Here is a 15,532-nt window from a genome sequence, read left to right as displayed (position 1 = left end):
GTGACATAAAAAAATGAAAGACTATAGGGTTGATTTACTAAAGACAACTAGACTGTGAACCTTGCAAGGAATTTGTTCCAGAGCTTAGTACGTGAGGAGAAGCTTTATTTCGCAAACAAGAATACCCAATCACATGCAAGGAAAAAAAAAATAAATAAAAAAGCATTTGCGCATGATTGGATGATGAAAGTCAACAGAGCTTCCCCTCATTTACTAAGCTCTGGAGCAAATTCCCTTGCAGAGAGCAACTGCACTTGCAAGTGCACAATATATTTGACTTTAGTATATCAACCTCAGTGAATGTATACATTTTATGAAAAAATGTCCTGTCTATCTCCAGCCTTAGTAAATCTAAGTATAAAACTGTCACTGTGTGATATTTTATGTAGCACTGCCCCCTTGAGGACTGCTGGGTAACACACTTTCGGGTCCCCCTGGGTTACCCTTAGCAACACTGTCATTCACAATTTAACACTTTAATACTTGGGTCAGTGAATGATCACTCCAGGGGTATGTAGTTGTTTTTGGTGTTTTATTTTAAATAGGGATGGGAGAAGGGAATATTGGGATACTCCGAATAAACTATTCACAAGTTGCGAGGACTCCTATCTGATGATGCAGCCAGGCCCACCTTGCCACTTAAGTAGATTTGGGTTTAAGTCTCTTGCCAGAAGACTTGGTGAACTACATTTCTCTTTGGGACACTCTCCTTAGTATCCCGTTTCTGAACTGCTGACACCCATCCACTGACTATCCTACTTCTAGGGTGGTCCCCCTCAGGTCAGGCCCCTTGACACGATCCTCTGTACTCACGATACTGTTTTTCTAGGGTCTCCTATGTCTCCCTACTCAGTCAGCTATTTGACCTCAGGGTTCAGCTCCGTTCCTCTGGCCCTAAGTACAACCTCCTGATGCCACTGCTACAGAGGAAGAGGCAGCCGACGACCTCCTGATGCCACTGCTACAGAGGAGGAGGCAGCTGACGACCTCCTGATGCCACTGCTACAGAGAAGGAGGCAGCCGACGACCTCCTGATGCCACTGCTACAGAGGAGGAGGCAGCCGACGCCCTCCCTCCAGGACTCTGCTCTCCAGCCAAAGACCCTGCAGCACATGTGCTCCTTGTTTTTATACAGGATCCCATAATGCACCGAGACAGCCTGTCTCTATCAATCACCAGGACTGTATCAAAGCCTGTGCACCCATTGGTCAGGTTTTCTTCCACTGTCCAACATGCCTCCCTATTGGACCAGTGTGAAACACTCTCTAGACCAAATGAATCACACACGGAGCATGCTTAGCAGACCTAACTCACAGATCCTACTCTCTGGTATGCAGAAAGCAATATAGAGTTGCTTGCTGCTCCTCTGATAGGCAGACCGAGCCAAAAACGATACTCTCTCATCAGCACCTACCTAGGAGGGCGCTACATTTATTATATCTTCTAGCTATACCAATTTGTTGCTTACAACATCTTACTGTGTGGTGAGCCCTAATTGTGTCGAGGAGTAGAGCATCAAGGGGGTCGCACTTGTATATCTTATTGTGGTTGTGGCTGCCAACCATACATTGGTCGAAAATTTGGCCAGTTTTGCAGGGACCAGTCGAATTTTGATCCATGTATGGCACCCTGGTTGTATGGAAATCCATGCATTGATAGACTTGTGTACATCCAACCTGTTGGGTTTTTCCTGAACAATCAAGTATAGCTGCCAACCATACATTGGTCGAAAATTTGGCCAGTTCAGCAGGGACCAGTCAAATTTTGATCCATGTACAGCACCCTGGTTGTATAGAAGTCCATGCATTGATAGACTTGTGTACAACCAACCTGTTGGGTTTTTCCTGAACAATCAAGTATAGCCAGCAACACTGATCATTGTGTTCTGGCGACGGGGAAGGCTATCCGCTGGCAGAATACAAGAGCACATTGGAAGGGATTCCTCCATCTGGGTTGAATGTGTGGATGTGGGTATCAGATCATGTTTTTTTTTTTTTTTTTCTGTTTTACCCACCAGTTAAATGAAACAAATATATATATGATGAGATAGGAACAGGAAGTAGGAGTCTCCAATGGAGACACAGACAGCAATAAATAAAAGTGCTAAAGTGTAGAAGTCTGTTAGTCTGTATCCCTATTGTGGAGACTCCCCTTTATTTTCTATCTGGTCTCCAGGAAAGAAAGTGAAGGGGAATCCTCCAATGGGGCCACATACAGCTTCAAAACTTAAAAAAAAAAAAAGCTTTTATTTGGAGTTCTAGTATATTGAAAAGTTAGACGGGGGTGGGTTGGATGGGTGTGGGGGTAATAATTCAAATGAATGCTAGTGTTATAGGGAAGGCACTATAATATGAAACAGTCTTTCCTTTTATGTGCTACAGTACCCTTACAACTTTAACCACTTACCGCAAAGTGACGTAGATCTACGTCGGCTTAGCTAGAGACACCATCCCGGTACCGTGGTTTAGAGCCGACGGTCGGCTTTCCGTCGGTAACGACCGCTGCTTGATCATTACCTGGGTGAGCGGGAGGGGACGTCCCCCCCCTCCCGCCGCCTTCCGCCGGCTGAATGGAGTCCCGATCAAAGCCGGAAACGGCTTCGATCGGGTCTCCTATGACGTAACCCGGACGCGGCGTCCATGACGTCACTTCCGGGTTACTGTGCTGCAAAAGGTAGCAAATTTAAAAAACGGCTGTATGCAAAAACGCAGTTTTCGGTGTTTTGCATACATGGAAGTGTAGTGGAGGGGGGTGGGGTCTTTAAGACCCTCGATCGCCTCCATAAAGAGTACCTGTCACTACATATTGGTGTCACAAGGGATGTTTACATTGCTTGTGACAGCAATAAAAGTGATCAGATTTTTTGTTTGTTTTTTTTTTAAACTGTAATAAAGTTAAAAAAAATAAATAAAATAAATAGGAAAAAAAAAAAATTTTAGCCGCCCCCTACACCGTTAGCCCGCGCACAAAAAAAAACGTATACGGAAGTCGAGCCACGAATGAAATCGCTGTTCAAACTACACATGTGAGGTATCGCCGCGATCACTAGAGTGTGAGCAATAATTTAAAAAAAGAGCTACACTCTAAACTGGTAATCGTTAAAAAAATGTAAAGCGTCGCCTATTTGGGATCGCTATTGACCGTAATTTGTCGCCTTCCCACGGGGGGAGGGGGGGGCGCAATTTTAAAGCATAACATGTTGGGTATCTATTTCCTCAGCGTGACATCATCTTTCACAATATACAAAAAAAATGGGCTAACTTTACTGTTTAGTATTTTTTAAATGCAGTGAAATGTGATTTTTCTAAGTTTTTCCAAAGAAATTGCGTTTTAAAGACTCTCCAGAGTCTTTGCTAAAAAAATATGTATAATGTTTGGGGGTTCTAAGTAGTTTTCTAGGAAAAAATACTGGTTTTAACTTGTAAACAAAAAGTGTCCGAAATAGGGCTGGGGCTTAAGTGGTTAACTACTGGGTAGAAAGAGAATATGCAAACCCCTTCTGCATCCTAAAATGTTTAGTGCTTGACCAACCAATCGCCAAGTCAGGTGCCTAGACCTTTAAGCAAGCCACTATTGAGAGAGGAACTTCAGGAGCTCTAGTGACAATCTGAGAGGGCCAAGGTAACATAAGATTGGTAGAACCATTATGGTATCCAATTAAAGGATCTGTAGCTCCATATTATGCTCAAAAAAACTTGTCTTTATTAATAACTCCACAGAACTCAAAGCCTTCATACAGCAAGTTGACGCGTTTCAGCCTAGACGGCCTTCGTCGGTTAGAACTAAGACCGTCTAGGCTGAAACATGTCAATTTGCTGTTCTGAGGCTTTGTGTTCTTAGTAGTTATTAATTAAGACAAGATTTTATAAGCATAATACGGAGTTACAGATTGTTTACTTGGATACTTTGACAGCAGTGGTGCGACAGTGGGATTTGCACCCATCTTGCTCGGAAGAATTTTCTTTGATATTTGGGTTGTAGCATCATATATAGAACCCTTATGGTGCCAGCTCTACAATAGCATTATATATATTTTTTTGCTCCCAGTACATAGCCGACCACAGAAATGATTGGGCAACAGTCATATGTGTGGATTGAAGCCAATGCGCCTGGCTACCAGATCGTAGGTAGAGAACTGTTATATTTTCCAATAAGATAAGTTGTCACCAAAGGTTTCTAAAAGCAGTAACCTTTTTCTTTTCCACTATAACAAAAACATTCACACTTGGTTGAATTCTCAGTTGATGTCTCTGTAACAGCTCGCTAGCAAAGCGTCCTTTAAACAGATAGTCCTGCACATCTGACCACCAGCTTACGTTTACAGCAAGACTTACTTGGCTTCAATCTCTTCCACCTCTGTCCTACTGTGAGAGCTAAGATGTGAAATAAGGGAAGATTTCCTTGAGAACTTTCTCCCACATTCAGAGCAGGAAAATGGTTGAACGCCAGTGTGGACCCTCTCATGTCTAACCAGATTTGACCTTTGGGTGAAGCCTCTCCCACACTCAGAACAGGAGTAGATGCGATCTCCAGTGTGAATTCTTTGATGGGCGGCAAGGTTTGATTTATCAGAAAAACATTTACCGCATTCAGTGCATAAAAACGGGCGGTCACCGGTGTGAATTCTTTGGTGTGCAACGAGATTAGGCCGTCCACTAAAACATTTGCCACATTCAGAACATGAATAAGGCTTCTCCCCTGTGTGGGCCCTCAGGTGTGAGAGGAGGTGTCCTCTCCGGGAAAAACATTCTCCACATTCAGAACAGGGGAAGGGTTTTTCAGACCTGTGAGTTCTCTCATGGTTAACAAGAAGCCACCTTTCTAAAAAACATTTGCCACAATCCCTGCAGGAAAATGGTTTTTCCCCTGTGTGGCCCCTCTGGTGTCTAATAAGCTGGTTTTTCCAAGAGTACCTTTTCCCACACTCCGAACAGAAAAAGGGCTTCTCAGACGTGTGGGCCCTCTTGTGTTTGGCAAAATCGGACTTTTGTCTGAAACATTTCCCACATTCTAAACATGAAAAAGGTCGCTCCCCCGTGTGACGAGTCTGGTGCCTGATAAGTTGATCTTTTGAAGAAAAACATCTCCCGCACTCCAGACATGAATATGGCTTCTCCCCTGTATGTGACCTCTGATGGGACATGAGAATCCCCTTACGGGAAAAACATCTCCCACACTCGGAACAGGAAAAAGGTTTCTCAGCCGTATGAGTTGTCTCGTGGTTAATGAGGTGTGATCTGGTAGTGAAGCATTTACTACATTTAGAACATGAATATGGCTTCTCCCCTGTGTGAAGTCTTTCATGTGTGATGAGTGATGACTTTCGCGTAAAACATTTCCAACATTCAGAATATGAAAATATCTTCTTGGCTGTGTGAGTTCTCTGGTGTTCTGTAAGCTTTGTTCTCTCTAAAACATGTTCTCCAGGTGGAGAAGACAAGAGTTTATCAGCGATATGTGGTGTTGGATAAAGATTTGGGGTAATGAGGTTTTCAGCTGAAGGATAGAATGTGGCAGCATCATCAACTTCACCATCAGGAGAAATAACAGGACGTTGCTTCGTGCCAAACCTTCTGTATTGTCCATCTGAGGGCAGAGGAAAAAATACAAGAATAAGGAACGTTCCAGACATATAAGAGGGAGAAGTTCTGTATTATGTCCTCTATAAATATAGTTTGCAACCATACTTACTGGCCTGCCACCTCTAATGCCCTGTACACACGTTCAGATTATCGTACAACAAACCTCGCTTTCGACCTAGTCTCAGGATAATCGGATCGTTAGTACACAGCTTTCGACAGCCGATCACGACAGTTGGTCCAACAAAATCCGAAGGGACAAACCTGAAAACTTCTGTCGTACGACATCTTCTCGAACGATAATCGTTTCGTCAGTACAGTATTCGTACGCTAAAAGTCGATCGACAAATACCACGCATGATCGGAAACAGTAAGATATTCCGCAGTGGTCAGACGTATATACATCACTTCCGATACGTAGCTATGAAAAATACACTTGGTCAGTGAATGGTACAAAGAAAGTCGGATGGTTTTTAGGCAGAGTTGCTTTCGATTTTAGTAACATACAACAATTGTGAAACTTTAGTCGTACGATTATCGTACGATAATCGGAACGTGTGTACGGGGCATAAGACTGAGTGAGACCCAAGTGATCAAAGACCGCTGATCGCTCGGTTCTCAGAGCTCCATTAGCAGTGGGCTGGTGGCTGTCAGTCACCAACTCTCTGCACTGCGCCTCCTGCGCTCACTAGAGTGCTGGGCTGGGATGTGCGGGGGGCGGGAGCAGCTGGCTCAGGCTTTCAACGGCTTGCTGAGAGGCTGAGCCAGGTGCCGGTCCAGGGTTGTGGGCAGATTCTGACTTTATTATCGTGATCTTGCCCCAGTCTAGACCGCCTCTGTGATGTCAGCGAACAGCGGGCCTCAGTCTCAGCCCACTGTCTGCTGAAAATAGGTCACAGGAGTTCAGAACGAACTGCACTCCTGTGATCCACAGGGGAAGTACAGCCAAACAAGCTTTGGCTTTACTTCTCCTTTAATTATAGTGTGTACAAATTTGTGAGAACAACTGTATACAAATTTAAACTGAACAAATAAAATGAAGAAATTTACATATGATATCCCAATTACATAAGCAAATCCTTATAATTGGACAGTGCTATCATATAATATATACTGTGTATATATATATATATATATATATATATATATATATATATATATATATATATATATATATATATATATATGTGTGTAGCACTGTCCCCGTAGGGCTTGCTGAAAGAGGACTTCTCAGGCCTCCTCTGATTACCAGCACACAGTAAGGGAACAGTTCGCACATCCCTCCTTACTCCCGATGGCTCATCACACAATAAACAGTCCAGGGGTTTTGGTTTTTATTTTGGAACTTGGATGGGAGAAGGGAATAGTGGGATACTCCAACTGTAACTATTCACAATGGATAAGGACAACTTTCACTTTGCCTCACCAGGTTGTTTGTGGAAACAGCTGCACTGCTTAATCCATACTGCCACATGTATGGAAAGGGTTAGGTCTCCTTGCTATTTTCTACCCAGCAATTGACTTAGTGAACCTATATTATCTTCAGGACACTCAATAGCATACCCTTTACTGACACCCATCCACTGACTCTTCTAGCTGCAGGGATGGCCCCCTTAGGTCAGGCCCCTTGACACAGATCTGTACTCACTGTACTGCAGAATCAGATCCTCCAGTGTTTCCCCTCTCAGTCAGCTTCACAGGACCTCTGGGTTCAGTTCTTCTCTAGCACTCCTTGGGCCCTCAGGTCGATCACCTGAGGCCACATGGCACCTCTACAGAGGAGGAGGCAGCCGCCCCCTCCCCCTGGGACTCCACTATCCAGCCGAAAGACCCCGAGCACAATGGCTCCTGGCATTTATACAGTATCCCAGCATGCAAAGAGGCACTTTCCTCTGCCAAATCACCAGGGCTGTATCAAACACCTGTGTGCACTCATTTGTCAGGTTTCCTTCCAACATGCCTCCCTATTGGGCCAGTGTGAAACACTCTGCAGACAGAATGAGTTGCACCTGAACACATATACAAGTACCTGAAAATAAATAAATAAATAATAATTGAGCAGACCTTACTAACAGATCCTGCTCTCTGGTAGGCAGAGAACAATATAGATTTACCTGCAGTCCTTCTGATAAGCAGACAGGATTCAAAACTATACTTTCTCTCTAGCACCTACCTAGGAGGGTGCTATATATACAGTATACTATATATATATATATATATATATATATATATATATATATATATATATATATATATACTATATTATATATATATATATATACATACAGTATCTCACAAAAGTGAGTATACCCCTCACATTTTTGTGAATATTTTATTATATCTTTTCATGTGACAACACTGAAGAAATGACACTTTGCTACAATGTAATGTAGTGAGTGTACAGCTTGTATAACAGTGTAAATTTGTTGTCCCCTCAAAATAACTCAACACACAGCCATTAATGTCTAAACCGCTGGCAACAAAAGTGAGTACACCCCTAACTGAAAATGTTCAAATTGGGCCCAATTAGCCATTTTCCCTCCCCGGTGTCATGTGACTTGTTAGTGTTACAAGATCTCAGGTGTAAATGGGGAGCAGGTAAGTTAAATTTGGTGTTATCACTCTAACTCTCTCATACTGGTCACTGTAAGTTCAATATGGCACCTCATGGCAAACAAAAAGAATTGTTGTTCTACATAAAGGTGGCCTAGGCTAAAACAAGATTGCCAAGACCCTGAAACTGAGCTGCAGCACGGTGGCCAAGACCATACAACATTTTAACAGGACAGGTTCCACTCAGAACAGGCCTCGCCATGGTCAACCAAATACGTTGAGTGCACGTGCTCAGCGTCATATCCAGAAGTTGTCTTTAGGAAATAGATGTATGAGTGCAGCCAGCATTGCTGCAGGGGTTGAAGGGGTGGGGGGTCAGCCTGTCAGTGCTCAGACCATACGCCGCACACTACATCAAATTGGTCTGCATGGCTGTTGTCCCAGAAGGAAGCCTCTTCTAAACATGATGAACACAAAAGCCCGCAAACAGTTTGCTGAAGACAAGCAGACCACGGACATGGATTACTGGAACCATGTCCTGTGGTCTGATGAGACCAAGATAATCATATTTGGTTCAGATGGTGTCAAGTGTGTGTTGCACCAACCAGGTGAGCAGTACAAAGACAAGAGTGTCTTGCCTACAGTCAAGCATGGTGGTGGGAGTGTCATGGTTTGGGGCTGCATGAGTGCTGCTGGCACTGGGGAGCTACAGTTCATTGAGAGAACTATGAATGCCAACATGTACTGGGCCACAGGGTAGTATTCCAACATGAAAATGACCCCAAATACACCTCCAAGATGACCACTGCCTTGCTAAAGAAGCTGAGGGTAAAGGTGATGGACTGGCCAAGCATGTCTCCAGACGTAAACCCTATTGAGCATCTGTGGGGCATCCTCAAACGGATGGAGAAGGAGCGCAAGGTCTCTAACATCCACCAGCTCCGTGATGTTGTCATGGAGGAGTGGAAGAGGACTCCAGTGGGAACCTGTGAAGCTCTGGTGAACTCCATGCCCAAGAGGGTTAGGGCAGTACTGGAAAATAATGGTGGCCACACAAACTATTGACATTTTGGGCCAAATTTGGACATTGTCACTTAGGGGTGTACTCACATTTATTGCCAGTGGTTTAGACATTAATAGCTGTGTGTTGAGTTATTTTGAGGGGACAGCAAATTTACACTGTTATACAAGCTGTACACTCACTACTTTACATTGTAGCAAAGTGTAATTTCTTCAGTGTTGTCACATGAAAAGATATAATAAAATATTTACAAAACTGTGAGGGGTGTATTCACTTTTGTGAGATACTGTATATACAGTATATTGAACTTACATGGATGCAATTGAGCTTAAGCCAAAGTGAAACTGAAATCTTCAGCCTGTGTTCGTAGGAAGCGGAAGTGTTGTCAGCCGGAAGCCCCAACCTACGCGTTTCGTCATCAAAGTGCAGCATCATCAGTACTATTTTAAAATGTTTAAATTAAAAATATTACACTACGAGAGGCTCCCCCATTCTCTTTCGATGCTTGCACCATATGATGTCTGTCACTATCGAGCACCTTGAAGGGACAGAGTAATTTTACATGGCCACGTAGGCAGAGGATCCAGCGGTTGCCGACCACCCACCGACTTTTTACTGCGCCAGGGCGGCTCGGCTGCGTCCAGTCACGTAGAACTACGTGACTGGAGTGCATGTGGTTTCAAGCGGCGCGCGTGCGATCGTCGCCTTCCTCCCACGATTGTCCAGGAAATGGAGAGAGGACCTGTCTGCTTATGTAAACAAAGCAGGCGGATCTCCTCTCAGACAGGCAAGGACAAATCAGCAGTTTCAGCTAAGCTGAAACTGCGATCTGTCTGTGCCTGTCAGAGAACCCCTCCCCCACACAGTGAGTAAGCACACAGGTACACATTTAACCCATTTGATCACCCCCCGTATTAACCCCTTCTCTGCCAGTGTCATTTATACAGTAACAGTGCATATTATTTAGCACTGATTACTGTATTAGTGTCACTGGTCCTCAAAAAGTGTCAAAAACGTCAGTTAGGGGTCCGATCTGTTTGCCGCAATGTTGCAGTCCAGCTAAAAATTGCAGATCGCTGCCATTACTAATAAAAATAAATAAAAAGTCCAAAAATCTATCCCGTAGTTTGTAAACGCTATAACTTTTGCGCAAACCAATTTAAATACGCTTTTGCGATTTTTTTTTTACCAAAAATATGTAGCAGAATACAAAATGACAGTAAAAGCACACTTTGACTTCTTTTATGTAGCCCCCTACAGGGTAGGTACTAGGTAAAAGTATAGTGGGCCTTGGCTGCCTAACAGCAGGGCCATGATTTTCAACTGGGCTGTCATGTCTCCCAGGTGTGGCTGCTGAGAGGGGAGTCTCCCCACTGGCTCCATAAAAGGATTCTCATTGGGCAGTGGAGGAAACCCAATCAGTGGCCCATTCAGGCCTGTATCTACCCCAGAAGGCAGATTCTGCCGCAGAGGATTCTGGGAGTGGGTATAAGTTTGAGGGGAGCGCATGATGCAGCGTCTTTGGCGGGAAGCAGAGTCCCAGGAGGGAGAGTACGGCTGTCTCTCCTCATGTCAGAAGGATCGGGTGTCTCGGGTGGCTTGCCTGAGAGTCTAGAGAGTGCTGAGCTGAGCTGCAGAGAGGGTCCGGTGTGCCGAGAAACAGCGGAGGAAGAGGGGTTCAGTTCCAGGAAAGCCTTCCAAGGTCGTGAGTACTGTGAACTGCCCCTGAGGGTCTACTTAGTGTAGAGGGGACCACTCTGGTGAAGGTCCCAGGGATCCAAGTATCAGCTAGCGGTAAAGGGGGTGCCTAGTCAGAGGACCCTGAAGTGTTAAAGGGGGTGCCTAGTCAGAGGACCCTAAAGTGTTAAAGGGGGTGCCTAGTCAGAGGACCCTGAAGTGTTAAAGGGGGTGCCTAGTCAGAGGACCCTGAAGTGTTAGAGGGGGTGCCTAGTCAGAGGACCCTGAAGTGTTAAAGGGGGTGCCTAGTCAAAGGACGCTGAAGTGTTAAAGGGGGCGCCAGCAGTTGGGCCCTGAAGTGTGCAGTGTTAAGAGTTGCAGCAGCACAAGCAGTTACAAGGAGCTACCTCAGTCAGTGAAGGGCTGGAGGGAATTGTTTAACAGACTTTTGAGCTAAACAGTAGTGTCAGGAGTCAAATGTCCTACAGTCCTGGATCTTCTGAGTTAACCTGAGTGTTAAAGTTGAAGTTCTAGCACAGTTCATCGATACAGTATCTTCAAACGCCAGGAAGCGTTAGCCGGCATTCAGTTGGCGTCAAGACAGCGATAACAGGCATTTTTCTATACAGTGTCCCAGTAAGGCTCCATGTACACGGGACGCTGGAAATGGCCGTTTAGGAGCAGTTGGGCGTTTTTTTCAGAAGCCCCTGAACCCATCTACATTTTATCTTATCTGTCCATGTACACCAGGTCGTTTACAGTCATTTGCAGGCAGTTGCGTTCAGGGACTGTTTTTAGAACGCAATTATTTGCGTTCGAACGTGTGTTTCCCGGTGTTTCAAGCGCACAAACGCGTCCGAACGCATCCGAACGCGATGACCCGCGTTTAGCGTTCGCGTTTTTCCATTTTAAAGGGAATCATTTTTTTGACCTCTAGGAACGGTTCTAAACGCAAACGCCCGCAAACGCTGCTAAACGCCCGCTAAACGCGGGTACAAACGCGACCGAACGGACGTTTCAAACGTCCTAAAAATTTCAGCATTCAAAGGGACTTTTAACAATGTCCCGTGTACATGGAGCCTTAAACCTAGTTGAGCCAGAGGAGTATCCCACTCATTCCCTTCTCCCATCCCCATTATAAAATAAAGAAAAACAAAACAAAGATGCCGGAATGGTCATTATCTCAGCTCTCACACTTGGGATCACAACTTAAATGTGTTGGAAGTGTTACCGGTAACAATGGCAGACCCATATAAGGCCCAAGGCCTGGAAATATTGCTACATTTATATTAAGAAGTCAATAACATCTGGGGAGTGCAGTGTATACACTAGGAACACGGAGGAGAGAGCATGCTTGTTCTTTAGATTGATTTATGCACAGAGCACTTTATTTACATGGAAAAACTTTTATAAATAGCTCTGTACAATAGGTAGTGAAGACATTGGTGTATTTATAACTGTATATATGGTAGATGATAGCACTGCCTTTATCCTAATATAAGAATTTGCTTATGAAAGAGCTTACAAAGCTTTTCATGGTGATGTATAAGTTCCCCTAAGTGTTATAAAGGCTGATCGCTCCTGAGTCCCCCACTGTCCCCCATTACTGTCTACTGACAGAGGAGGGGGAATAAGAAGAGATTGTTGTAGTGACTGAACAAGGAGAATCTGGGACTCTTCTCTGGAATATTACTCACCTGTACCTATCTCCGGAGGAATTTCTACCTCCTTCTGACATGGCTGATCACCTTTCATATTTCGCTCTTCTGCTTCCTCTTTTACTGCTATGGTAATCAACCTTTGATCCTAAATAATGAAAAACAGTTCCAATGGTAAACACTAAAAACTAAGACGAGAATACACTGTCATCCAACTATTTAAGACATTAGATTCTTTAAGCTGCCGACATACAATACCAGAAAAAATGGTGTTAACCAAAAAACGAACTGCGCAAATGGGTGCTTGTGCACAAATTATAGTGCAATAATCGTGAATGCAAAATTAATTGAATAAGTATATAAATCTGTGAATTTATAAACATAAATATGAATATGTGGGAATATCTTCCGCACTGCGAGCAGCAAACAAACAACGTGTTAACGTGATGGATGTGAAATTTTAAAAGTATATATTGCGCTCAACAACAAATTCACAAAAAGTGCATAAGTGCATATAAATATGTGAATAAATATTTATATGAAATAATCCAAAATGCTTAATGTCATTGATTGATAAAAGCACAAACTCAGCATAAATAAATATATATGTGTATAAAAAGTCCTTATAGTGCTTAAAATAAGAATGATGATAAGGTAATCCACAGCGGTATCAAAGCACAGACTTGATAGAAGTGGTGTTAAACCTTCACCTCCACACCTTCACCCAGTGCTCTAAATAGGTACTCCTTACCAGAAGGATGTGACCCTTTGATTGTAGGGGGTCACAACAAGCATTGATATCCACACCGAATCCGGATCATCCACATAACCTTTCCTCTCAACAGCAAAGATGTATGGCCAGATAGAAGTGGAACAGAAGGATATGACCCCTTCATTATAGGGGGTTACAACAAGCATTGATATCCACACCGAATCCTGATCATCCACATAACCTTTCCTCTCAACGGCAACTCCTCACTGCAAGTTGTCTCACAATGTGATTGGAGTCTTCCCAGATCCATAGTGCAGACACAGAACGGCCCTCTCACCTCTTAGCCAGGACAAGAAGCCACCAACTTCCATCGGGGACACGGAGGAGAGACAGAGAAGATCCTCACACAGGTCAGAGCAGAATCAGCTTCATGTCTACAGTCTGCACATTGCAGGCCTAGGACCCCCCACAAGGTGGAATGACACTTTAAGGGGAACTTTCCCCTGATTGTGGACACTTGTGAGCAGGAGGAAGAGAAGCCGAGAGTTGGGAGAGATTTCCCCCTTCATGTCCGGTCACCGTGCTGGGAAGAGTCAGAAGTCACCCAACCATAGAAGAGTCATCAGAGGAGCTCCACATCAACCTCCAGAACAGGACACCATCAGCCAGGTCCTCTAATTAGGAGTTCCACTTCTATCTGGCCATACATCTTTGCTGTTGAGAGGAAAGGTTATGTGGATGATCCGGATTCGGTGTGGATATCAATGCTTGTTGTGAGCCCCTATAATCAAGGGGTCATATCCTTCTGTTCCACTTCTATCTGGCCATACATCTTTGCTGTTGAGAGGAAAGGTTATGTGGATATCAATGCTTGTTGTGACCCCCTATAATCAAGGGGTCATATCCTTCTGGTAAGGAGTACCTATTTAGAGCACTGGGTGAAAGTGTGGAGGTGAAGGTTTAACACCACTTCTATCAAGTCTGTGCTTTAATACTGCTGCGGATTACCTTATCATCATCTTATTTTAAGCACTATAAGGACTTTTTATACACATATATATTTATTTATGCTGAGTTTGTGCTTTTATCAATCAATGACATTAAGCATTTTGGATTATTTCATATAAATATTTATTCACATATTTATATGCACTTATGCACTTTTTGTGAATTTGTTGTTGAGCGCAAGACATACAATACCAAAAGTATTGGGACACCTGCCTTTACACGCATGAACTTTAATGACATCCCAGTCTTAGTCCGTAGGGTTCAGTATTGAGTTGGCTCACCCTATGCAGCTTTAACATCTTCAAATCTTTTGGGAAGGTTGTCCACAAGGTTTAGGAATGTGTCTATGGGAATGTTTGACCATTCTTCCAAAAGCGCATTTGAGACGTTAGGCACTGATGTTGGAGAGAAGGCCTGGCTCGCAGTCTCCGCTCTAATTCATTCCAAAGGTGTTCCATCGGGTTGAGGTCAGGACTCCATGCAGGCCAGTCAAGTTCCTCCACCCCAAACTCTCTCATCCATGTCTTTATGGACCTTGTTTTGTGCACTGGTGCTCAGTTATGTTGGAACAGGAAGGGGCCATCCCCAAACTGTTACCACAAAGTTGGGAGCATGAAATTGTCCAAAATGTGTTAGTTTGCTGACAGCTTAGAGTTTCCTTCACTGGAACTAAGGGGCCAAGCACAACCCCTGAAAAACAACCCCACACCATAATCCCCCCTCCACTAAATGATTTGGACCAGTGCACAAAGCAAGGTCCATAAAGACATGGATGAGCGAGTTTGGGGTGGAGGAACCTGACTGGCCTCCTCAAACCAATAGAACACATTTGGGATGAATTAGAGCACAGACTGCAAGCCAGGCCTTCTCTCCAATATCAGTGCCTAACGTCACTGTAACGGAACAACCGACCCACACTGTACTTGTGGGCTTCCGTCAGTATATGGCTTCCTACAGTCCAGTACATAGATATATATTCCAGCCGCACTACATACAAAAACTAGCCTGAACCTGAACTAGCTTGTATGTGTCTGAAAACATCAACTTTATTGAACAAGAAACAGACTTTTATACAGTTTTCCCCCACAAGGCTACCGCCCAGGTGGACTTTATTGAAAACAGGCCCTGACATTAACAATCCAATGAAAACAGAGTTTTACACTCCCATACAGTGTACACAAAGATATACACTGTGGGACAATCCCCCCTCCCCCTTAGCAGCCAATCCACATACACATATACATCCCATAATAAGCTTATCTTAAGGCAGACAGAACAATGTGAGGTCATTGACATTTAACAATGGAACAGACACATTCCACAT

General features: G+C 43.9%; 2 protein-coding genes across 2 annotated transcripts in view; one reads left to right on the top strand and one right to left on the bottom strand.

Moving 5' to 3' along the window:
• The window catches only part of LOC309564354 (uncharacterized protein), a 149,123-nt gene that overhangs the window by 37,116 nt on the left and 96,475 nt on the right, over positions 1–15,532 (top strand). The window lies entirely within an intron of this gene.
• LOC309562857 (uncharacterized protein) lies at positions 4,046–5,280 on the bottom strand. The gene has a single exon (XM_082267176.1). The coding sequence runs from the start codon at positions 5,141–5,143 to the stop codon at positions 4,331–4,333; it is 813 nt and encodes a 270-aa protein (XP_082123302.1). The 5' UTR covers positions 5,144–5,280; the 3' UTR covers positions 4,046–4,330.

This window comes from Pelophylax lessonae (genome assembly GCF_965119305.1).
Source record: "Pelophylax lessonae genome assembly, chromosome: 9".
In the NCBI taxonomy this organism is placed as follows: domain Eukaryota; kingdom Metazoa; phylum Chordata; class Amphibia; order Anura; family Ranidae; genus Pelophylax; species Pelophylax lessonae.
This window is presented reverse-complemented; position numbering and strand designations above follow the sequence as displayed.

Excerpts from the sequence above, each read along its gene's own strand:
- LOC309562857 (XM_082267176.1), bottom strand. The coding sequence starts at position 5,143 with ATGTCCCATCAGAGGTCACATACAGGGGAGAAGCCATATTCATGTCTG.